The sequence below is a fragment of the Acomys minous genome (genome assembly GCF_964271855.1).
Source record: "Acomys minous genome assembly, chromosome: 11".
Classification (NCBI taxonomy): Eukaryota; Metazoa; Chordata; class Mammalia; order Rodentia; family Muridae; genus Acomys; species Acomys minous.
In genome coordinates, this window is record NC_140492.1 from 73,305,301 (window position 1) to 73,330,254 (window position 24,954).

General features: G+C 48.7%; 1 protein-coding gene across 1 annotated transcript in view; it reads left to right on the plus strand.

The window, feature by feature from the left end:
- Positions 1 to 24,954, plus strand: part of DGCR2 (DiGeorge syndrome critical region gene 2) — a 66,097-nt gene that overhangs the window by 19,509 nt on the left and 21,634 nt on the right. Inside the window, exons 2-3 of the mRNA XM_084801641.1 lie at positions 9,862 to 9,984; positions 23,180 to 23,302. Of these exons, the coding sequence (XP_084657767.1) occupies positions 9,862 to 9,984; positions 23,180 to 23,302 (246 nt within the window). The remainder of the gene's footprint in view (positions 1 to 9,861; positions 9,985 to 23,179; positions 23,303 to 24,954) is intronic.

The window sequence follows — 24,954 nt, forward strand, 5'->3', positions numbered from 1 at the left end:
GAGGATTAATATCTGCTCTGCCCCAGGTTAACTAATGCTGTTTTAAAATATAACAGGTGTCTGTGTCTTGATTGATTGCTAGCGGGTTATACTGATGTAGTAATAATTATAGGCCTAATAATAAACATTATTAGGACCATACTGGTAAATTAAGACCAACACTCACCATCTTTGCTCAAGAGCTTTTTGACAACACCATGCTCTTTACAGAGGTGGGAAGGCCTTCTGATGCTGCTGGGTCTTGGGTCTCAGTTGCTGGGGAACAATAGTGTGGCTTCCAGAAATCAGTCCCTCTCCCTCTGTCCCTCCGTGCTCCCCCCCCCCAATAACTAAGTTGAGAACCCTCAGATTGGCATCCACACTGCATCTGTGAACAGACGTGTTCTCCTTGGTCTAGAACAAGAACGAGCATTACTCTGCAGCAGGTGCTCTCTGGATGCCAGGACGCCTTGCTCCGTGGGAAAACCTTGTTCTTCCCGTGACAGACTGGGACCACATGACTCTTCCACCTTTGACCAGGGCTGCAGCAGCTGCTGCTGTGGCCACAGGCTTCTCACAGGAAGTACGAAGCTTAAGTTCATTGTCTCCCAACCGGTGCCTGGGAAGGAGATGCTTGGTTTCATGTTGGCCCAGCCTACTGCCTAGGAGGCACCATAAAAAAGAGCAAGGAGCTTTGATGTGTGCGGCGAGTGCTCCGTGTCCATATTTGTGTGTGCGTGTGGAGGGAGGCCAGAGCTGACGTAGGAGTGTCTTCCTGAATCACTTCTCCACCTGGCTTTTCAGACAGGATGTCTTGCTGAGTCTGGCTAGAGCTTGCCATTAATACTAGGCTGCCTGACCAGTGAGCCCCTACGACCTCTTCCACCATCCAGGATAACAAGCACTCTCTCGTCATCACGCGTGTCCTCCTGGGCCCACGTAACGTCCCAGCACCCTCTCATGCCTGGACTGCTTTCTGTTGTTATTGAGTGTGCGTGTTATTATTTTTTAAGTAACAGATTTAAATTGCGTTGTTTTTTTTTTTTGAGTGTGTATTTTTAAGTAGTTAGAAACTTTTGAGTACATACTAGCTGCTTTCACTTGGCATAATTAAGATTCATCTGGCCTTTAAAAGATTGTTGTTGTTGTTTTTGTTGTGTCTGTGTGAACCATTGCCACATGAGTGGGCCCTGGAGACCAGAAGAAGACATTGGGCCCCTGGAGTTAAAGTTACAAGCAGTTGTGAACCGCCTGCTGTGGGTACTGGAAACCAAATCCAGGTCTGGAAGAGCAGCAAGCTCTCTTAGTCACACCCATGCACCCATGCAAGCCCAGCCTTCTCATTCTCTTAAGAAAGGGTTCTGCTGGGCGTGGTAGCAGTTTTCTTTTCTTTCTTTCTTTCTTTTTTTTTTTTTTTAATAAAAATGTGAATGGGTGTTTTGCATGCATACCTAGTGCCTGTGAAGGCCAAAAGAAGGTGTTCAAGTTCACCCTGGGACTGGAGTTGTGAGCCACCATATGGGTGCTAGGTAGTCTGCCAGAACAGCCAGTGCTCTTTTTTTTTTTTTTTTTTTTTTTTTTGTAATTTTTATTTATTTATTTTTTAAAGATTTATTTATTTATTTATTTATTATGCAGTATTCTGCCTGCATGTACACCTGCAGGTCAGAAGAGGGCACCAGATCTCATTATAGATGGTTGAGAGCCATCATGTGGTTGCTGGGAATTGAACTCAGGACCTTTGGAAGAAGAGCCAGTGCTCTTAACCTCTGAGCCATCTCTCCACCACCTAAAACTTGTGTGTGTGTGTGTGTGTGTGTGTGTGTGGTGTTGCTGTGGCTGTGTGTGTAACTGATATATCTGTGGTTGTGTGTGTAAAGGAGGTAACTGGTGTGTGGGTATGGATGTGTAAATTAGGTAGCTGTGGCTGTGTAGGTGTATGTGTAACTGGTATGGCTGTGTGGGTGTGCCAGTGGAGGCCAGAAAGCTCATGAGATCCTTGGAGCTGGAGCTACTTGTATCTTTGAGCTTCCTGATGTGAGTGCTGGGAATGACTCTGGCCCTCTGCTGATAGAGTAGGACGTGCTCTCAACTGCTGAGCCACATCATCAGCTCCTGGCATGTACTTTTAATTCCAGCACTCAAGAGACAGACAGCTCTCTATGAGTTCAAGACCAGCCTGCTCTGCATTAAAAGTTTCAGGCCAGCCAGGGTTACTGTTATACCAAGAGCACCCAGATCGCAAGACCCCCAAAAAACGACCACCAGGACCGATGCAACATACACAGGATCTGAGCCTCAGATCACAGTCCTACCTGACGCAGCAGGATAGGAAAGTGACCCCGAGCTTCCAGGGCAAAGGGTTTACAAAGGGAAGTGGGGATGGGGGGCCACAGGAATGTCGACCCTTAGATAGGTTGGGTGGAGGCTGGATCTTCAGGGAAGCCATGGGTCATAGGAATCAACCTTCAGGCGGGTTCAGGGGTGCAGAGGCTGGATGTTCAGGGAAGCCGTGGGTCATAGGAATCAACCTTCAGGCGGGTTCAGGGGTGCAGAGGCTGGATGTTCAGGGAAGCTGTGGGTCACAGGAATGTCGACCCTTAGGGGGGATGGTTGGAGACTGAGTCTGGAGGGGAAGTTTTTTGTTTTTTGTTTTTTATCTCAGAGGAACATTGGGAGTTAATTGTATCTGATCGCTCCGGTGGAGTTTCTGGAGACTGCCGGCAGGTCTAGTTTATGGCAGTGTGTAGTCATTCCCAGAATGCAGGAAGAAGTGAAGTCACGTGGAGGACAAGTTCTCATAGACCATGGCATTAATTGTAGAATATACATTACATATAGTATATGGCATTAATTTTGCCCTTACAGTACAAAGAGAGACCCTGTCTCAAAAGAAAAAGTTATAAAATTGAAAAAGTCATCTAATGAAATCTAGTTTACCAGTTTTTTTTAGTTTGTGACTGTTACATATACATCTTAGCAATCTTTACCTGAACTAAAGTTTAAATTTTTTCGTGGTTTCTGCTCAGTTTTGATAGTTTGGAGCTTTACATTTACCTCTAGACCTTTGATATATTTTGAGTTACTTTTTATTTCTGGTACAGAGAACAGTACTTTCTTAGTTGATAGCTAGTCATCCCATGTCCATTTGTTGAAATAGCCTTGAACTCACAGACATCCACCTGCCTCTCTCTCCTAAGCGATGGGATTAAAGGCTTCTCCACCACATCTGCACAGTGATGTCCTTTTGATACCTACATTACCCTGTCTTGGTATTTATGCAATCTGTATTGTTTGCTGTTTTTTTTTTAATTATTCTATTTTTGTACATATCCTTTTATATTATTACCTATATATTTGTTTGCTGTTCTTTTCTTCTAGGTCTTGGAATGTTTTCAATGCTCTAAGTTTTTTGCATTTCCAAAAAATCTTAAAGTCCAGTTGTTGTTAGTTTCTGTGATCAAGCCTTGCCATTCAGGCTCCGCTTCCTCCTCCATTACGGTGACTAGGGATCAAAGAGACCTCAGATGGTTGTGAGTGTTTCGAGAACTTCTTGGGAGACAGCTTCAGCGAGACAGCTCGTTTAAATAGGGAGAACTAAGGCAACTCAAACCTTTGGGGAAGGGGTAGGGGCATTTGGGGTGAGTACACATGTTAGGCTGGGATCAGGATGCTGGGGATACCTTATTTGCAGGAGGAGGAATTTCAGGTGCTGCTGGAATGACCTTATAAGGGAAGAGGAAGTGTAACTGGCTACCAGGCTATGTAACCTCCTGGGGGTGAGGAGTTGGAGGCACAGGGCTAGGCGCACTGGGACATGCAGGCCTGGTGTTGGGAGAATGTTCCTATCCCTGCCTATCTCAAGATGAAATTTCTAGAGTTTCAACACTCCCCAATCCCACAGCTCCCCGGCCCCACAAAGCTCGATGCAATAATGTTGGTAGCATTGACTTTGGCTAAACTGAAATCTTAACCATTTGAATCTTCTGATCCATAAAGGCCAATAGGTTTGGGTCTTTTAAATATATCTTTCAGCCACATTTTTTTATTTCCGGCATATAGGATTAAAACTTCTTTTTGTTAGATTTATCTGTTTTTTTTTTTTCTCCCTTTGGTCTTCTTTTCAGTTTATTTATTCAGACAGTCTCACCATGCAGCTAAGGCTGGCTCTGAATTCAGCCCCTCTTCAGCATCCAAAGTTAGAATTACAGGCGTGCGCCACCATGTCTAGCTTATGTTTATTTTTTGGTTTGTTGTTGTTTTTGTTTTTCAAGACAGGGTTTCTCTGTGTAGCCTTGGCTGTCCTGGACTCACTTTGTAGACCAGGCTAGCCTCGAACTCACAGCAATCCACCTGCCTTTGCCTCCTGAGTGCTGGGGTTAAAGGCGTGTGCCACCACTGCCCGGCGCTTACATTTATTTTTTAATATTGTTGCTTTTGGTAACTGTCTGAACTCTGAAACTCTTTTTGAAGAGTTGACCTTTTTTACGATTTAATTTCATGTTTCCTACATGTGTGTCTATACCACTTGTGTGTGAGTGGGAACTGGACCAGGGCGCTGGATCCTGGGAGCTGCTGGGAGATGTGAGCCACCTCACATGGATACTGAGAACCAAACGTGAGCCCTCTGAAAGAGCAGAACACACTTTAACAAGCGATCTGGTTCTCCAGTTCTGATATTAGTAGTCTAAATATTTCGTGGAGTTTTCTACGTGAAGCCGTTTGCGCCTGGAGTTTACTTTGCGTAAAGTAAAAGTGCCCGACATTGTGGTCTGCAGATGTGTTGAGCTGTGTTTGCTGTTGCTCTGGGGTGCGCTTGGTCAGTTGGACACACCTGGTAAAGTTGTTTTGTTTGTTTTGTTTGTTTGTTTTTTGAGGTATTCAAAAAAACCCCAAAACCCATGAGCTCTAGGGAAATACTCTGACACTAAACGCAGTGAGCTGCACCCCAGCCCGTGCGCATAGAGCTGCACCCCAGCCCGTGCCCATAGAGCTGCACCCCAGCCCGTGCCCATAGAGCTGCACCCCAGCCTGTGCCCATAGAGCTGCACCCCAGCCCATGTGCATAGAGCTGCACCTCAGCCCATGTGCATAGAGCTGCACCCCAGCCCATGTGCATAGAGCTGCACCCCAGCCCATGTGCATAGAGCTGCACCCCAGCCCATGTGCATAGAGCTGCACCCCAGCCCATGTGCATAGAGCTGCACCCCAGCCCATGTGCATAGAGCTGCACCCCAGCCTGTACCCATAGAGCTGCACCCCAGCCAGTGCCCATAGAGCTGCACCCCAGCCCATGTGCATAGAGCTGCACCCCAGCCCATGTGCATAGAGCTGCACCCCAGCCTGTGCCCATAGAGCTGCACTCCAGCCTGTGCCCATAGAGCTGCACCTCAGCCCATGTGCATAGAGCTGCACCCCAGCCTGTGCCCATAGAGCTGCACCCCAGCTAGTGCCCATAGAGCTGCACCCCAGCCCGTGCCCATAGAGCTGCACCCCAGCCAGTGCCCATAGAGCTGCACCCCAGCCAGTCCCCATAGAGCTGCACCCCAGCCCATGTGCATAGAGCTGCACCCCAGCCAGTGCCCATAGAGCTGCACCCCAGCCCATGTGCATAGAGCTGCGCCCCCAGCCCATGCACATAGAGCTGCACCCCAGCCTGTGCCCATAGAGCTGCACCCCAGCCCGTGCCCGTAGAGCTGCACCCCAGCCTGTGTGCATAGAGCTGCACCCCAGCCCGTGTACATAGGCTTTTCTGGGTGCGGCGGGTTTTTTTGTTTTGTTTTTTCAGCTGTAGGCTGTTGGTTTCCTGGCCTTCCCATTCGTCATGTGTTCTTTACCAAGGGGGTTTTGTTGAGTTGAGGTGCAGCAGAAAGGTGCTCACTGGGTGCAAAACCCTGGGCATCCCAGTCTCCAGAACTGTGGCTAATTACACTATTGGTTTTAATATGAAAAGATACTTTTATTATTTCTTACACACCAGGTTGCATTTTCTAAGTTGATGAATGAAACACAGGGCACCATTTCCTTGATGCTCTGGAGACCCCCACATTGGTGATGCTGCCCATGAGGGCACCAGCATGTTCAATAGTGAAGAACACTTGCTGAGTTGGTCTATCATGGGTCCATGCTCAAGTGTTCACTGTTTTCTTCAAATGTGGTTTTCGCACGTGTTCTTAAGTTTTTTCATTAGTATGCAAAGGATCTGCCTGGTTGAGGGATAGGTTTTGTGTGTGTAGATGGAATGTCACAGAGGGTGGCACACTATTGTCTGCTGTCAGAAGTCAAAGCACGCTCTGCAGCTGTAGTCATCTGGAAGAGAAGACTATGGAGACTTAGGATTAACCCAAGTAAAGCCACACTCTGGATTGGAAATTGATGCTTCCAGATAGTTCTGTTGTTATCACCATTTTACTGCTGCTACCATGGTCGATCAAAGGTCCTTATCAAGTGATACAAAGAAAAAGTACCGTGAAGATAATAAGAAAAGGTACTGTGAAGATAATATGTCTTTAAAGAAAACACGGATTTTCATTCCTCTAGCTCACCATCTTACCTCAGTCCCCAAACTGTTGTTTCTAATTTACCTACTCTGTGGTAAATTCTGTGATAGGAGCGGAAAGTGGACATAGAAAGCATGGTATATCCAGCCACTCTTTTACACACACACACACACACACACACACACACACACACACACGGCAACATAGACACTCGTTGCCTTGAGAGGTGGCTTACAAATGCAGACTTGGTATAAAGTACATTTGACACATCTAGCCTGCCCAGCACCGTGGTCAGCAGTCAGCAGCGCAGCGTGCTAGGATGCCTGGCCTCTGTTGTTCTCTCATGGCTGACTGGAAGCTGTGCACACTGCTGTTGCTCGGTTTTGTGACCCGCCATATCCTTATTGTCCAGGAACAGGTAGGTTCCCAGTCAGGTGTGCTTCCTGTTAAGTGAAGCACCTGCAATGTTTGTGTTGGGGCTGGAGAGATAGCTAAGCCGTTCCAACCATTGGCTGGTCTTCCACAGGGCGTGGGCTCAATTCCCAGCACCTACATGACAGCTCACAACTGTCTGTAACTCCTGCCCCAGGGGATCCAACACCATTTCTGGCCTCTGTGACCACTGCACACACATGGTGTAGACACCCATACGTTAAAATTAAAATAAAAAGTTAGAAAACATTTAAAACAGTTTTTGTCATTTTATATATATGAATGTTTTGCCTGTGTATGCACCACATGCATGCCTAGTGCCTATGGAGGAGGGCGTCAGATGCTCTGCAACTACAGTTACAGATAGTTAGAAGTGCTAGTTTATTATTTTTAATAAGAAATGTGGCCAGCCAGTGGTGGCGAACGCCTTTAATCCTAGCACTCAGAGGCAGGTAGATCTTTGAGTTCAAGGACAGCCAGGATGACAGAGAGACCCTGTCTGGAAAACAGAGTGTGGGAACGTGTGTGTGTGATATTTTTTCCCCTTTGTATCAAAGGTCCTGCCTGCCTCAGTTTTCTGCCTGGCTTCTTAGTTCTTAACCATTTTGCGTGCCATATGACTTGGAGTCATTTTCTATTTCGGGTGTTTAAGGCTTATTGGCTTGCTTATATTTGTGGATTTGTTACAGTTTTCATTAAATTGAAGAATTATTCTTCACATCATTTAAGCTTTGCTCTTTAAAGAAAAATTCTTATTGTAGAGGTAAAGGGCCAGTGCACACACCCTAGCTGGTGCACAGTGTCAGGGTCTGTGGAGTCAAGCTGTCTCCTGCCCACAGTGCACACACCCTAGCTGGTGCACAGTGTCAGGGTCTGTGGAGTCAGGCTGTCTCCTGCCCACTAAGCCATCTTGCTCACTTTGTGTAGTCTTTTTCTTTTGTTTCTTGCTTCTGACAGTTTACCTCTTTCTGTCCCGTCCCTAGTCCGTTCTTTGATGGAGTCAGTGTCTTCACGCTCTGCAGGGCTTTCCTTCCGTGGCGCTGTGGACCTCCTCTCTCGCACAGAGTTGTGCTCTGTGGCTCCCGTGCATCTGCGGCTCCCGTGCATCTGCATTGCTGTTGCTTGGAGCTTCTTGAGCATTTGCCAGTTTCTTGAAGTGTCTGTTCATTCTAGCTTATGTACCATGTCAGTTTGATTTTATTTTTAAGATTTTTTTTTTAATTTGGGGCCTGTAGAGATGGCTCAGTAGCTAAGCTGATCTTCCAAAAAAAACTCTGGACTTGATTCCTAGCACCAGCGTGGAGGCTGACAATAGTTTTAGGGACTCGAGCACCTTTTTCCGGCCTCAAGGCATCATGTAGGCATGAGGAACATGGACGTGCATGCAAGCAAAACACCGGTGTTCATTAAGTAAAATAAAAATGAAGTTTTGAAAAAGCAGAGTTGACAGCAGTGCTGTAAGCTTTGCCCGCTAGCTGGAGGCACACCTCCCCTCTCTCTGACCCACATTCCCAGACGTGTGAGGGAGCGTGGGATCCATTGTGTAGGAATCAAACCCAGGTCCTCTCGAAGAGCAGCCAGCACTCTGAGCCCCTGAACCACCTCTCCAGCTACCCCACAGCTTTCTTTCTTTCTTTCTTTTTTTAAGAAAAGCTGTTCATTTAACTTTTTTGTGTGTTAGGGATGTGTGTGTAGGGTGCACACATGCCACGGTGCCAGTGTGGATAGCGAATGACAGTTCTCTTTTTAACCATGTGGGTTTCAGGGATCAAGTTCTAGTCATAAGGCTTGCCAGCAGGTGACTTTGCCCACTGAACCATCCCACCACTCCTAATACTCCTTTTCAAAAGGTGTTTCAGCTGAACCCTAAGTCCAGTTCCTTTAGCTGTCTTGGACAGAATTCCCCCATAAAACGGCATTGCGGCCTTAGGAGGTGGCTCAGTCTGTAGTGTTTTCTATGCAACCGTGAGGGCATCGGTTCATTCCCCAGCACCCATGGGAATAAAAACAGCGGTGCATACTCACTGGGTTGGGTGCTCAGGGAGGCTGAAGCAGGCAGCCCTAGGCCTTTCTGGCTAGCCAGCTTTCCTCAGATCAGCCATCTCAGGCCAATGAGAAACTCAAAAAACCAAGTGGACAGTGCCTGAGGGGGGCACATGATCCAACTAATCAGTAGCAAACAACCTATGTAGAAAGTGAGTCAGGCTAGAGATAACCAGGGTAGAGTGCCTGCCTTCCCGGTACAAGGCTTGGCTCTGAGCTCAGCACAGCGACAGCCTGGGCCACACAGTGAGGGCCTATCTCAAAAGGGGAGAGGGGCGTGCGGGGAGGCAGAAAGGGAAAAGTCAACAAGAAGGGAAGAGTTTGGCACTTGGCTGTAGTGAGGATTGCTGGTTCCTATTTAAGCCTGTGTTTTGCTGACTTAGGTTAGCATTTTGTCTTGTCAGAAACCATTGCCAGCTTTACCTGACTCAAACACATCTTCTCATGTTACTGCCTTAGTAACTGGCTACCTGCAGCATGCCAGATAAGTCAGAACTCGGTTAGCCTGCAACCTCCGAGTGACTCCCGTCTGTTCACACAGTCCCTTTGGCGTGCCTTCTTGTAAGTGTAAGCCCTTGTTTTCCTGGAGTGTTGTTGCTTTTACATCACAGGCTACTTACCAAAGTCGCCTTCCTAGGAAACCCTGCTTAAGTCCTGCCTTCTTAGAAAAGTACTGCAGAGTCCCTTTGCTAGAGATGGTTCCATTTGGTCTAAGGCAGGGCTGTAATCATTCTCCACCCTCAGCTCTGAGAGCCTGTGTCCAGAGCCTCCTAGGAAACAGGCTGTGGCAGCCATCAGCTCCTGGACCACCTTTCCCGGGTTACCATGGTGTGGACAGAGCTCTGCCCTGCTAGGTGTCTGCTTCTGCACCACTTCCTCAGCTGCCTCTTGTCCTTTTGTTCTACAGAGCTTCGGTGCAACCCTGGGCAGTTTGCATGTCACAGTGGCGCCATCCAGTGCATACCCCTCCCTTGGCAGTGTGACGGCTGGCCGACGTGTGAGGATAAGAGTGATGAAGCCGACTGTCCAGGTGAGTGTGGACCAACCGACCTCCCTCTTTTGCCCAGAGGGAATCCAAATGGTCTGTACACACTGGAAGGCAGTGGGAGCCAACCCCACTCTTATCTTTTAAAAAAGTCTAAGTGTTGGACATGGACTGACTCATGAGTTAACAACACTGGAGATGTGAGGTGCCACCAGCTCTGGACTCTGATAACCCTGAGAGAGCTCTTAAAGAGGTGTGCTCAGCTCTCAGTGGCTCTGGGTGTAGGTTCCTACTGAGGCCTGGCTAGTGTCCTGACAAGTAAAATGTAAACTAGCATTGCCTTATTGCCCTCGCCTAAGCATTCTCAACTAACATGGCACTTGGGTTGGAGTTTTGGTAGGTTGGTTTTGGTTTTTTTGTAGCCCGTTATCAGTTCCTAAGACATAGGGAGAGGCACAGAAGTTTGCACGTTGTTGGCTGTCCACTGGTGTCCACCTCAGCACCTGGTGCATATCAAGCACCATGAATATAGCGTTCAGTCCACATTCATCCACAGGTCTCAGCCTGCAGCCAGTGGGAAGGGCAGCATGCCATGCACTTGTGTTCATGCCTGTGTGATACTGTGAGACACATGTGCATGGCATGCACCCAGGCACTCACCCTCTTGCAGGGCCTGTCAGCAGAAGGCATGTTGTGTGATAGAAATGAGCATCTGCTCAGCTCCTCTAGTGCCCGAGTAACAGTCCAACCTCAGCTCACGATCGCACTGGCTTATCCTCTCAGGCGTGTGCATCACATGCAGCCACCCTTTAAGCTCTTGGGAGTCCTCGCCCCAGGTTACACTTTGAACAATTTAAAGGAGGCTGTAAGTTTGATTTACATAACAAAAATACTACATATTACCAGAATTATTTAAGTGCACTAGTGGTGTTGTTTTCTTTCTTTCTTTTTTCTTTTTTTTGTTTGTTTGTTTTGTTTTGTTTTTGTTTTCTCGAGACAGGGTTTCTCTGTGTAGCCTTGGCTGTCCTGGACTCACTTTGTAGACCAGGCTGGCCTCAAACTCAGTGTTCTGACTCTCTCTACCTCCTGAGTGCTGGGATTAAAGGCGTGCGCCACCACCACAACTGGCCCCAGTGCTGTTCTTTTTCAAATAGTTATTACCCAGGGTCATCTTTCCCACCTGGCAGTTAGGTTTTTCCTGATGAGCGAGCACAGGAGACTGTATGGCAGACTGGGGCTTCCTGATGGGTTTTACCCTGCTGTGGGAATCTTTCTAGAATAAGCACCCTGATACTATTGGGAGGATGAGAGACGATGTCATCGGTGGAGCAAAGCCACCATCGGCTTTGATAGCAGGGCCAGTTTGCATTCTCAGTTTATAGTCTAAAACCACAAGGTGGGGCAGGCAAGCAAGCAAGCAACATTATACAGAGCAACAGCCCATCTTGTCAGCAATTGCTCCAGGTTGTTCTGTTCCAGGTAGACGTGAAGGCATGCTTAGCAACAGGAAGTACATACACGCAGTCTTAAGGAGATCACTAAATAAATCAGTATCTAATAATGGGTATTTTCTACTTTAATTAACTCTATACCCTCCCTTCACCACCAAAGCTGTTTTTTTTGTAGGGTTTTTGTTGGTTGGTTGCTTGGTTAGTTGGCTTTTTGTTTCCATGAGTCAGGGTCTCAAAAAAAAAAAAAAACAAATAAAACCATGTTAGAGGTGTGTCTTTGTTTTTGTTTGTTTGTTTTGGTTTTTCGAGACAGTGTTTCTCTGTGAGCCTTGGCTGTCCTAAACTCACTTGATAGACCAGGCTGGCCTCGAACTCACAGACATCCTGCCTGCTCTGTACGCCACCACGTCCAGCATGTGCCTTTGTTTTATTAAGATTTATCATTTTTTTAATCTCTTGGAGCTAGAGTTATAGACAGTTGTGAGCTGCCTAACATGGGTTCTGGGGACCAAACTAAGGTCCTCTGAGAGAGCGAGCAGTAAGTGCTCTTCATCGCTGAGCCATCTCCAGCCCTAGGGCATGTCTGTAGTGTAGGCATCAGGGCCTAATGGTCATAAGTTAGAGCTGACTCCTTTGTCATGGTAGTCAGTCCTGGTGAGGAAAAATCTACACCCTAGCATCCTAAATTTACATTATCTCTGACAGGCTTGTTAGCACACTACTTTTCTTGGGGTGTTTTAGAAATACTGTTCCCTTAGGGGCTCTGTCTCCAAAGCAAATCTGTTAGTAAGTCCTTTAGAATACCAATTCTATCAATTTGATCAGTCATACTGCAGCTCAAGAATCATAGTCTTGCTGGGCATGGTGGCGCACTCAGGAGGCAGAGGCAGGAGGATCTCTGTGATTTTAGGCCAGCCTGGTCTACAAAGTTCAGGACAGCCAAGGCTACACAGAGAAACCCTGTCTCAGAAAACAAAAGAATCACAATCTTAAACTGTGTGTGGCTGCACACACCTTTAATCCCAGAACCAAGGAGACAGAAGTGGGCAGATCTCCAAGTTTAAGGCCAGCCTGGTCTACATAGTGAGACCCTGTCTCAAAGTGTGTGTGTGTGTTTGTGTGTGTGTGTGTGTGTGTGTGTGTGTGTGTGTGTGTGTGTGTGTGTGTGTGTGTGTGTACACTGAAACTGGCCTGGTATTGAGACCCTTTACTGTCTGGCATGGTTCTTCCTTGCCAAGCTTTTATGTCACTGTCGTCTACATCAACTAGTTTGTTTCCTGTCCCCACTCTGTTAATTCCTCACTGCATGTGTCCTGTGTTTCTTGGAACTTCTGTTTATGTCCCTGCCTGGATCAACGTGCCTTCCTTCAAGACTAGTCTCATGTGCCAGCTGCCACAGTGAAATGGGACCTCTGTCCCTCTGGCTAAATCACCTTATTTGTCCTTAGCACATCAGGAACTGTTGGTTAATTCTCACTGTTAAGGGGCCCATTCTGCATTTTTCCTTCCAGACTGCAAGCTTAAAGAAGAGGCAGCCTTTTCTTCCCCTGTACGGGCTCCCAGAGGCCACACTGTAGTTCCTAGAGGCCACACTGTAGCTCCTAGAGGCCAAGTGTGGCACAACCTGGGGCATCAGAAAGGGTGTCCCTTTCCTTGTTTTGTCTTGTTTTTTTCTTTTTAGAAACAAGGTTTCTCCTGGCTGTCCTGGAACTTGCTTTGTACATCAGGCTGCCTAGAATTCTGATATCTGCCTGCCTCTCCTGGGATTAAAGTTGTGTGCCACCTCTGCCCAGTAAGGAAGGGATCTAAGAGGAAGTAACATTAAGTTCTTTGAGGGGATCCAAAGTAAGCTGCAGAGCTGGGCATAGTCTTCACACCTGCAGTCTCAGCTGCTCAGGAGGCTCAGGCAGAGGGTTTGAGTCTAGGAGTTGAGACTTAGCAACAGAGTAGCGTCTCAGCCCTCAGGGACAGAGATGGTCTGGTGGACTGTACAGCATGTAGGGTAGAGCCCTCGCCTTCCCACCCTTTCTTCCATCTCCAAAGATTTGAATGGCGGCGGCCTGCTCAGGATCCTCGGGTTGTAGCGGAGAGTAGACCAAGTGCTGTGAGGACCGTGAGGCCACAAGTGGAGCCTCCCTAAGGCTGCTGAGAGAATGAGCTCTGTGAAAAATCAAATGGTTCTTGGTTTCCTTCAGATGCAGTAAGCCTTGCTGCTCTGACTTTTATAGTTACACAGAGTTTCGCAGATACCGTGGTAGGTTGTGCAAGCAGTGGTAGCCATGCTGTGCTTGCTCTCGGAGGTGCTGCCGTGAGGACCAGGTCTAATTTCCTGTTCAGACCGCATGGACTGGCACAGAGGAAGTTTCAGCTCCTCGCTTTCTTGGCTAGAAAGTTAAATGGGTTGCTGCACTTTTTAGAAGTCTAATGGAGTAGAGTAGCCTTCTCTAAGCTCTGAGAGTCGGGATGTGACAAGTAGGAATGGTGTGTGCATAGACACTGGGTGTCTGGAGGGCTGAGGTCGGAGCCACAGCAGGCCTCGCCTGCCTCAGCCTTGTCTCTACAGTACTTGTGATGGGCTGCCAGGCCATTGTCCACATGGGAGCAGATTAATGCTTTGTTTATTTGTAATAATTTATATACATATATAATTTTTTTACTGTATGGGTACTTTGCCTGCATGTACACCTGCAGGCCAGAAGAGGGCACCAGATCTCATTATAGATGGTTGTGAGCCACCTTGTGGTTTCTGGGACTTGAACTCAGGACCTCTGGAAGAGCAGCCAGTGCTCTTAACTGCTGAGCCATCTCTCCAGCCCCACAAACTGATTTTTATTTTCAAACTTTTTATTGGTTTTTTGTGAGTTTCACATCATGCATCCCAATTCCCCCTCCCCATTTACCCACACTCCACCCTTGCAAACCGCCCCCCCCCCCCCGCAACAGAGAAAAAAAATCCCATGGAAGCTGTAGTGTATCCCACACTTTTTTGATTGCAAATATTCATTGCAATGATTTGTTGGTCTAGTATGAGGCCTGTGGCTTCTGCTACTCTCTCCATACTGGAACCTCACGGGGACTCCTCTCAGATGTCCTGTTGTTGCCTGTGTCATGGAGATCCTGTAGTTTTGGATCTGTAGGACTGGCCTCTTCATGCACTCCAGCAGTCTAATGATGGGGTAGATGCTGGCATGGGCCGATCAAAGCCTTGGATCTGGGCCTGAGAGCTATCTGAGCAGTCACCCACCAGCTCATGCCCTCAGGGCCGGCTCATCAGCAAACCCCCTCCCCCAGCCTCACACCCACTACCAGGTCCAGCTCTACCCTGCTGTCCAGACAAGGTACAGGGCCTGCTCTCCTGAGTGTTGCAGCCAGTGAGGGACATGGCCAGTTTTCCCACCTTTATGGCCTCGGAACCAGGTCTCCTGCCTGCTCCAGGTGGTAAGGGGTGAGGGGAAACCAGGGGGTGAGAAGTGAGGGGAGAGGAGGGTATGTCTCCCTGGTTCACACCACCGCCCAGCAGACAAGAGGCAGGGCCGGCGAATCTGCAACCCCCACATCCAGGTAGAACTTACTGTGCTGCCCAGATAGACAACTCATCCGCTCTGATGACCTCAGGGCCAGCTTTCCTGGCTGCTGTTGGTGGCAAGGGGTGAGGGGGCACCTCTCTCTTGCCCAAGTCACTGCATAGCAGACAAGTTGTGGGACCAGTTCTCCCATGCCCACACCTGGGGGGCCAGCTCACCTGTGCCCCTGACATCAAGGTCAGCTCTACTATGCTGTCCGGGTGAGGTGACAGGCCTGCTTCCTGACCACTGCAGCAGGCAAGAAGCAGGACCAGGTCTCCCGCCTGCTGCAGGTGGTGATGGGGGAAGAGGCTCTCTCTCCCTCGTCCATGCTATCGTATGGGAGACAAGTGCTAGGGCCAGGGCTCTCATGATTCTATTCTCTGGACTAGCTCACCCACAATTCCTGCAATGTGTGGGAGTGGGGGGGTGAGGCTAGGGACAGGGCCAGCTCTCCCATGATGACCGGGTGAGGGGTGGGGCCAGTTCTGCACAGCCTTAGACATCCACATAATCCTGGCCTTTGATGGTACAGACCCTTCATACTTCAGGCCACAGACCCAGATGTGGACCCCGTAGCAGCACAGGCCAGGACCCACCAGGTTCCAGAATGGCATCACATCAGGCGGCCCCGCACTACTCTCCAGTCTCCAGTTCTGCCCCTCTTCATGGTGCCCAATCCTTTCATTTCTCCAACACTTACTTGCTCCTCTTGGTGGCCCCCAGGGTCTCTGGGTGCCTGGGGTCGTCCCAGCAGTGGTCTCAGGAGTGCTATGTCCTGCTCGTGCATTGTGGAGCTTGGACAAGGGTCACCTCAGGCAAGAGCTGCCCCACAAGACTTGCTTGGCCCCTGACTGGTGGCCGTCTCAGGCTAGCTCCCTGTCCTGGCCCATGGTGCAGGTCTGGTGATTGTCTGAGACTTGTTCCTCACCTAGCACACCCAACTGGCCCCATGTGAGGGTCGTCTGTCCTGGGCTCACTCCTGCCGGGACCCTTAATCCCAGGCAGGGTTCTTCTAGTCTATGGCTAGGCTAGGCTACCGCGGTCCTGGGGCCTGGCCATTAAGGGCCTGTGCTGTGCTAGACAGGCTAGCTCCCTGCCTGAGCCCCCTGGCACTGGACTGGTGGTTGTCTCAGATTCTCTTTCTTTTCTTTCTTTCTTTTCTTTTTTCTTTCCTTTTTTTTAAGGCTTTTTGAGATGGGGCTTCTCTCTGTAGTCTTGGCTGTTCTGGACTTGCTTTGTAGCCCAGGCTGGCTCAAACTCACAGAGATCTGCCTGCCACTGCCTCCCAAGTGCTGGGATTACAGGTGTGTGCCACCATGCCTGGCTTTTAGACTCTCTTTAGGGAATGTTAGGCTCCTAATCATTCAGATGTTCGCAAGTCAGAACACTGAGCATAGACGTAGCCTCTGTCCTCTCTGTCACCTGCTGATGCACATGTGACACAGCAGCCGCACCCGCAGTGCCTCTAGGACATGGCAGATTCCAATATCTAAAAAACTTGAGTTATAAAAACACAAAAGAATAATATGATAACCATAATCTTACTTCCTTAGTTGCTGCTAAACTTCTGTTACCCTTTTTCTAATTTTTATTTTTGTTTGTTTGTTTTTAACTTTAAAAATAGCTGGCCATGGTGGCTCATGCCTGTAAGCCCAGCACTCGGGAGGCTGAGACAGCGAGATTCCCCCAAGGCCAACCTGGGCTACATGGAGGCTGGGAGTTCCTTTCACAGGAGGGAGCAAAGAGTGACCACTTGTGCTTTAAAAGCTATGGTCTTCCTACAGAATGTGAAAATGACCCAGTGGGAATGCCCAGCCATTCTCAGGGAAGCCACTTTTGTGGGTGGGCATGAGGTGGCCACACTGGGTTATTTTGTTGCCCCTACCCTCCTTTGAGACATTCTCACATGTGGCCCAGGCTGGCCTACACCTCAACACTCAAGTCTAGTCCGTGCTGCTTCTCAAGTGCTGACCTTTCAGAGAGACAGCCACAGCCTCAGCAGGCTGGAAAGTGGAAATGGGCGGCATGCCTGGTGCAGTGCATGTCCTCTGTGGGCTCTTGTGGTGGTTCAGAAGCTACAAGGCTGGAGTCAGTTCTCAGGGCCCCTGCCAGCAGCCTTCAGTGTACCCTTAGGCTCTAGGAGGTGCTCACAGGGGAAGGAAGATAAAGAGATGCTGTCTCCTTGGCCTCATAGGAGAACAGCTTTGACGGAGACACATTGTTTGCTATGGCCACCAGCTGTCTGAAGGGCCACAGAGCACCCAGTGTCATGAACTTGAAGCTCCTCAGACAGGATTCAGGGTTAGCTGTGGAGGTGAGACAGAAGGTAGAGGTCGCCTCTCTCTGGCTTTGCTTCCAACTCTGGGGGTTTCTGATTCTCTGTCGTAAGCAGTGCTTTGGTCTAGAAGGTTTTGTGAGAATGTAACATCAGTCTAAGGGGTAAGGAGGGGCCAGTCTTCTCATTCGGAAGGAGGGAAGAGCAGAGCCCACAAGAAGTAAAATTGTCTTCAGAGTTGGTTTAGGGAGGATGCAAATGTTCCACCAGATACAGGCAGAACTAAGATGTGATACGCAGCAGAGGCAGAGCTCTATAACACGGGCTGTGACAGTTGGAATAAAATGATTTTGGATCCCTATCTCATAACACAGAAAAATAATGGTTTAGGGTAAAGAAAAAACTTTGATAAGGAGGTTAAAATCTCTTTAATACAACTGGTTTTGCTAGATTAAAGATAAGATCTTCCCTTTATTAAAAGACATTATACCAGAGGCCCTGAGTTCAATTCCCAGCAACCACATAGTGGCTCATCTGTAAAGGGATCTGATGTCCTCTTCTGGCATGTAGGTGTAATAGCAGACAGCACTCCTACAGATGGGTAGATGGATGGATGGATGGATAGATAGATATTAATAAAAGCTTGATGGTGGTGACACACACCTCTAATCCTAGCACTTAGGAGGTAGAGGCAGGGATCTCTGTGAGTTCGAGGCCAGCCTGGTCTACAGAGCTAGTTCTAGGACAGCCAAGGCTACAGGGAAACCCTGTCTTGGGGAAAAAAGAAAAGACAAGGATGAGCTGCAGTGTGGAGAGGAGGCGGCCATCGGCTGACTCAGGGGCTAAAGGGCTCGCTGTACAAGCTGGATCCCAGCACCCTCATCAGGAGCTGGCTACTGTGGGCTGCGGTTGTAGTCTCAGCACTGGTGAGTCTTACTGGCCAGCTGAGCCATATCCGCAATCCTGTGGTCGCACTGAGAGACTGCCAAAAAAGACAACAGTAGATGGTTCCTAAGCCACAGGTGGTATTTCTTAGAAAAGTTAACTAGTAACAATTAACATAGAGTTATGAAAGTTTGTTAGTTGGGCAGAAACTAAATTGCCTGGCAAACTAAGTGTTGGGGATATGCTGGCTTGGGACTCACTGTGGCTCGGGTGAGGGGGGTAAATTGACCCACCTACTTTAGGAAATAGGCATTGCCTTGCACATCAGACCATTCTCACAATCCAGGATTCTATTTGGGAGAACTTAGGTGGAATTCTTTCTCATTTTTTACTACATCTTGGAAATCAATGAATATGTGTGATCACATGATAGAATTTATGTTCGTAGACAAAGCAAGTTGGAAGAAAACTACAAACAGCAAAATGTGGCTATGGGCCGTTCTGTGACTGACTATATGAGGGAGGCTGACTAAAGCACAGCAACAGTATACAGTGGCAGACTGCTTCTTCAAGACTGCAGCTCTTGCTTCCTCCCTGGTGGTAAAGCAAGGCCAGCCGCTCAGAGGAGCCAGCAGTGTGAGCTCATCCCTGCAAGGTCAAGTTGGTCAGTACACAAACGCTGATGTAGTTTGTTGCTGTTTGAAGAGACAAAGCCTTGTTATGTTGCCCAGGCTGGTTTCAAACTCTTAGGCTTACAAGATCCTCCTGCTTCGGTTCCAAGTGCTGGAACTGCAGGCGGGGGCCTCCCCACCCAGTTTATTAAAGAAGAGCAGTAGGAGGAGAGTGAAGCCTGGCTTAGCCTAACAACCAGCTGCCCCGTGGGCCTCCTGACAAAGGGTGCTGTGCCCTGCGGGAGCCCTGAGACTTAAAGTAGCAGGCTTTGGCAGGGGAAACGGAGGGACTGGGGAGAGTCTCAGCACCGCACACGCCCTCCTCCACTCTGCACAGTTGACCTCCCGCTATATTAGCCAGCAGCAGCAGCAGCAGCAGCAGCAGCGAGGCCCTGTGGCTGTCAGGCACCTGAGAGGACTTGGGAATGAAGGTTTTCGGGAGGAACAGCCACAGTGCACAGCAAGAAGGGGAAGCACCGCAGCTGCTCCTGTAAGTGGCTGCAAGCTGAGATTCCTCTGGTCCTTTCTACTTGTTGAGCAGCAGTTTGCATTATCCTTCTGTTAGCATTTGGAGCCCCGGGCACACATAGGGAAGAATTGAGAAGGATTGTCTCAGGTAGCAGGTAAAGCCTCTCTTTGCTGTCTGCATGCCTTCAGCTAGCCCTGTAGCCCAGGAGAGTCTTTTCTGGAGATAAGCAGGTATGCCACAGGAGTAAGAGAGGAGTAGCCAGAACAGAAGGCTCCCAGCTACAAAGCTGTGCCTCCCACCATGGAGCTCATTCAAGGGCTCACAGTCTGGGTTACGAGGACCGTCTTCCTCTGAACCATAAAAACAGCTGGTACTTCTGGCCTCTGTGGGTGCTCACAGACTCGACACAGCGCTCTAAGCCAGGAGAGTCAGAGCCTGATTGCCTGAGTTAATTCTGCAGTGTATGAAATAGTAGTTAAACTCAGGAACTGAATTCAGGCAGCACCCTGTCTACACTGCTCACCGGCTGTGGTCCCCTGGACAGGCTGCTCTGTATGGGGATTATACTACTTGCTACTGTGATTGCTGGGAAGGTTGTGTAACAGGAGACATGGAGCCTTTGGGTGCTTGGAAAGCAGCATAGCATGCAGCGTAGCGCACAGCATAGCACACAGCGGTCCCACATGGAGAGACCAGGTACTCTTATCTTATTAATTCAAGGAGGGAAAGAAAACTTTGAAAATATATTCTGAGGCCAAACATGATGGCACACACCTGTGATCCCAGCACTCAGGAGGCAGAGGCGGCTGCAACGCTGTGAGTTTGAGACCAGCCTGGTCTACACAGTGAGCCCTGAACAGCCAATGCTACACAGAGAAACCATGTCTTGAAAGACCCAAAAAAGAAAAAAGAAAAAAATTTTTTTTTATATTCTGACCAGGCAGTGGTGCTGCATGCCTTTAGTACCGGCATTCAGGAGACAGACCTCTTGAGTTCGAAGCTGGGACAGCCAGGGCTTCACAGAGAAATCCATATATATATTCTGACTTAACAAATGGCAGTTTAGGAAATTCCAAGGCCTCACTCTACCATAGAGGAGACTGAGGACAGAGGAGATTCCATCCACCAAGCACACATTATAAAGAGAAGCCACATTTAGCTGCTGTGGTAGTGCATGCCCAGCCTTGGCGCTTGGGAAGCTGAAGCAGGGTTGCCCATTCAAAGCTTTTCTGACCACATGGTAAGGCCTTGTCTCAAAGCTAAACAAGGCATAAAGGACTGTTGTATAGCTGAGCTAGTAGAGACTTTGTTTGGTCTGAGCATCGTATGAAGTAGGTGCGATTATGCATGCCTGAAGTCCCAACATTGGGAAGACACAGGCAAGAGGATCAAAGTTCAAGGCTAGTCTTGGCTATACCTGACTCAACTCTTTAAAAAAAAAAAGGCTACTATTGCAGTGGTGTGGAGGGGGGGAGAGGGAGAGGAGAGAGAGACATGGTCTCTATATAGTGGGGGAATGGGCAATGTCAATGTAGACTAGGCTGGCTCTGAACTCACAGAGATCCACCTGCCTTTGTCTCCTGAGTGCTGGGACTCCCTCGCCCAGCTCAACATTATTTTTATTTGTGTTTATCCCACTTTGTTCCCAGTGCCCACTTCCAGCCTTATGTCAAGTGTCTGTAGTTGGATGTGGCTCCCTGAAAAACTGATGTCTGTTTCTCCTGATGAAGAGTTCTGATGATGTAAAATGGCAGATGGAAAGATGTTATGGAGAGTAGAGTACAGTGACTTTGAAAGCTGAAGGGACTTCACGCCTGCAGGTCTCTGGGGCGAGAAACTGGGCAAGAGATGCAGTATCCTAGCTGGGCAGTGTGGCGCACGCCTTCAGTCTCAGCACTTGGGAGGCAGGGGCAGGCAGATCTCTGTGAGTTCGAGCCCACTCTGGTCTACAGAGCTAGTTCCAGGACAGTGAAGGCTACACAGAGAACCCTGCCTTGAAACCACCACCTCCAAAAAAGAGAAAGAGAGGCACTGTCCTGTGGCCACTGTTCTGCCCCCCTTTCTCTCTTCCATCTCCACCACTTACTTGCTCATCTGAGTGGTGCCCAGGCCCTCCGGGTGTCTTCCTCGTGGTGCCGGGTGAGGGTTGCTAATGAGTGCATTTGTTTTCCAGTTTATCCCTACACGTAAAATAGAAACCCCAATAGAAAACGATTGCACTGATACATCCTGCAAGGCTCCTTATTGCGCCCAGCTAGGTTCATGACTTAAAACCTCTTAATAGAGGGACGTCTACCAAGAATGCTGTCGGGCAATGGCAGGCGCTGAAGCCCCGGAGTCCTGTGGCACAGTCAGACTTCCGTCTGGGACTCCACTGCCAGCAAAGCCATGGCAATGATCCCCCTCCTCTCTCCTCCTTGCTGTCTCCCCCTCACCTCTCCTTGTTTCTCTTCTCTCTCCCCCCTTCTATTATGGTTTAAATGAGCTGTCCCCTGTAAGTCCCCAGGTAGTGGGACTGCTTGCAAGAATTAGGAGGTGTGGCCTTGTTAGAGGAAGTGTGTTGCTAGGGGACTGCTTTGAGGTTTGGAAAGCCTACCCCACTCCCAGTTAGCTGTTCCCTCTTTGTTCCTGGTTTGCATCTCACTATTGCTCCAGCACCATTCCTATCTGCTTGCTGCCATGCTCTCCATCTGAAACTGTAAGCTCCAGATTAAATGCTTTCTCCTACAAGTTTATCACAGCAATAGAAAACAACCAGGCACACTGACCCCCTTCCCCTCCTCTTTTTTGTCTGTGTAAAGATGGAGCTCAGGCTCCCATCATACTGGGTATACTACTACTGACCTGAGCCCAGGATTTTTTAAGGATTTGCATAGGAAAAACAGGAGACTTAAGAGAAACTTAAGGTAGTGATGGTTGATATATTTTAACTTTTAAACTTAAACACTTGAAACATTTTACATTAAATATTGTTTCATAATGAGAAAGAGAATCCTATAAAGTAAAAATAAGCTTAGAACCGAGGATATTGGAGTCACGTGTATAGAGAAACTTCAGTCAGGTGGATTGTCAGTAAGTCAAGGGAGCAGTTTGTAGGCCGTTGCTTGCCACATCTTCAGTCTCAGGCTAGCCTGAGGGAAGCCATTATAGCCAGAGTCTAGTCTGATCTTCCTGTCTGAGGGCAGCCATGCATACCCAGAATCCTACTGTTTGCCTTACCTTGTCCTGATGCAGGGGGGTAGGATGTGGCTGGGCCCACAAGACATGTTGGCTCTGGCATCTCCTGCTCAGTGGCTGCCTTGGGTCAAGTGACTCACTGTTAGTCCACTCTTCTTTGTGAAGTGGCAGGAATGGCCTGCAAATTCTTTGTAAAACTAGACGTTCCTCCTCTCTTCAGCCTCCTGTTCTCACTGTCAACCATGCATGGTGACCTGTTGCATACCAGGTGCTTTGTGTCCAGGGGCACTGGCCTGGAAGCTTAACAGCCTCAGGGGACCTGCAGACAGGTGGCACAGGCCAGTGACAGTGTGGTAGAAGGCTCTGTGTGGTGAGTTTCCCTGCACACTAACAGAAGGTTCCCAGGCCTGTGCGGCAGGCAAGGCAGCCTGGGCCTCAGGAAGAACTCTCCGCAGGCATCCGTGTAGAACTGGCACTGCTGACCAGTCTAAAGCCAGAGTGGCCGACTCGTGGCTGTGCTAGGGGTGCTTGCAAAAGGACAAGATCCTAATTCCTATAAAATAAGAAGTATACTTCAGCAGGCACAGGCTTATCTTATTTGATGGGAAAGTCGGAATGTGGCTTCTGATGCCACACCGCACTAGGCATTCCCAGCACTGAGCTGCCTTTGGACTTGGTGCTGGCAAACCACAGGTTGTGTCCTGGCTGCTGCTAATGAGCTCACGGCATACTTCTTTTGCTTTCAGAAGTGACTGGAGAGGCCCGTCCTTATGGGAAGGAAACTGTGGACCTGTGGCAGGGGCGGACCAAAGGAGGTGACCCCACACACTTCCATACCGTGAACGTGGCTCAGCCCGTCCGCTTCAGCAGTAAGTTGCAGACCTGCTCTAAGGCGATGCCCATACCACGTTTGTTACAGTTGTGTTTGCAGCCTCCCTCAACCCTGACTCTTTCAGGCCACTGCTGAGGGGATAGGGTTACTAAGCAGTCCTGGAAGATGCTGGGAAGGCATGAATGAGGCTGCATGTTGGCCTGCCAAGGGCATCCAACTCCCAAGTGGTAAAGGAGACTCGGTAGCCAAGAAGGCCCTAATGCCGGACTACCTTCAGGGATAGTAACACTGACCGGCCCTGAGGAAATTTCAGAGCTGTCTGCGTGGAGTACTAGGCTCTGAGTGATTCCAAAAGCCACCTCCTTTGTTAGCGATTAGAAAATGAATAACCGGGGCTGGAGAGATGGCTCAGCGGTTAAGAGCACTGACTGCTCTTCCAGAGGTCCTGAGTTCAATTCCCAGCAACCACATGGTGGCTCACAACCATCTATAATGTGATCTGATGCCCTCTTCTGCAGATAAAGCACTCATATATCTGCCCTCCTCTGGCCTCAAGGTGTGCATGCAGGCAGAGCACTGTATACATAATAAATAAATGAATAAATTAAAAAAAAAAAAAAAGAAAATGAATAACCCGTGACATTAAACTTCTGAAGGAGTGAAACAAAGCTGATGAAAAGCCCCCCACCCTGAGGGAGCTGACACCCTCCGAGGTGATGACACCTTCTTATGTACAAGAACAGCCAAATCTTTGGCAGAAAATCTGGTGTTTCATGTGCCTGCCGAGGGGCATAGGAGTCTGTATTCTGTGTTAACTCTTAGCCCACAGCCTCAACATGGGAGATGACTCAGAGACACTTTGCAAACTCAGCCTGTGCTACAGTGACTGCCTGAGCCTAACAGTCCATGCAGTGAGGAGTCTTGGAAGGCCAGCCACCTGCAGGCTCCCGGCACACCTCACAGCTCCTGCCCTTGCATGGAGCCATAGTTCTTAGTCTGAGTTGGACTGAGTGAATGTGGGAAATGTGTGACCAGGTATTTGAGCATGTGTAAGAGACTCAAAAACACTGCTTATCCTTCCCCAAGGAAGTGTGTCCTGTGTGAACTGAGCCACACTTTGGCAGAAGGCTCCACATCCCTGTGCACTCAACTGCTTACTTTAGCATGAACAGTGAGCAGATCGTGCTATCCAGCTTGCCATCCTTCTACACAGTGTTGTCTAAGGGCCTCGGATGTGGTCCAGCTTGCCATCCTTGCACACAGTGTTGTCTTAGGGCCTCGGATGTGGTCCAGCTTGCCATCCTTGCACACAGTGTTGTCTAAGGGCCTCGGATGTGGTCCAGCTTGCCATTTCCTTCCTGTGACTCCTGTGTCTTTGTTACTAAGTCACACATACTTTAAACCTAACCCTGAGGATTGGGCTGTGACATGGCTGTTTAGGGACCTGAGTTTGATTACTAGTACCTAGATTGGCAGCTCACAATCATTTGTAACTTCTAACACCAGTCCCAGGGGCTCTAATGCCCTCGTCTGGCCCCTGCAGGCACTGCATGCACACGGTATACAGACACATGTAGGTAAAACACCCACTCTCATAAGATGAAAATAAACACATGAGCATAAATCCCTAATAAGTTTTACCAGTTTGCAGGTACACTTTTAAATAACATCTTTTCACGACTGGCTTTC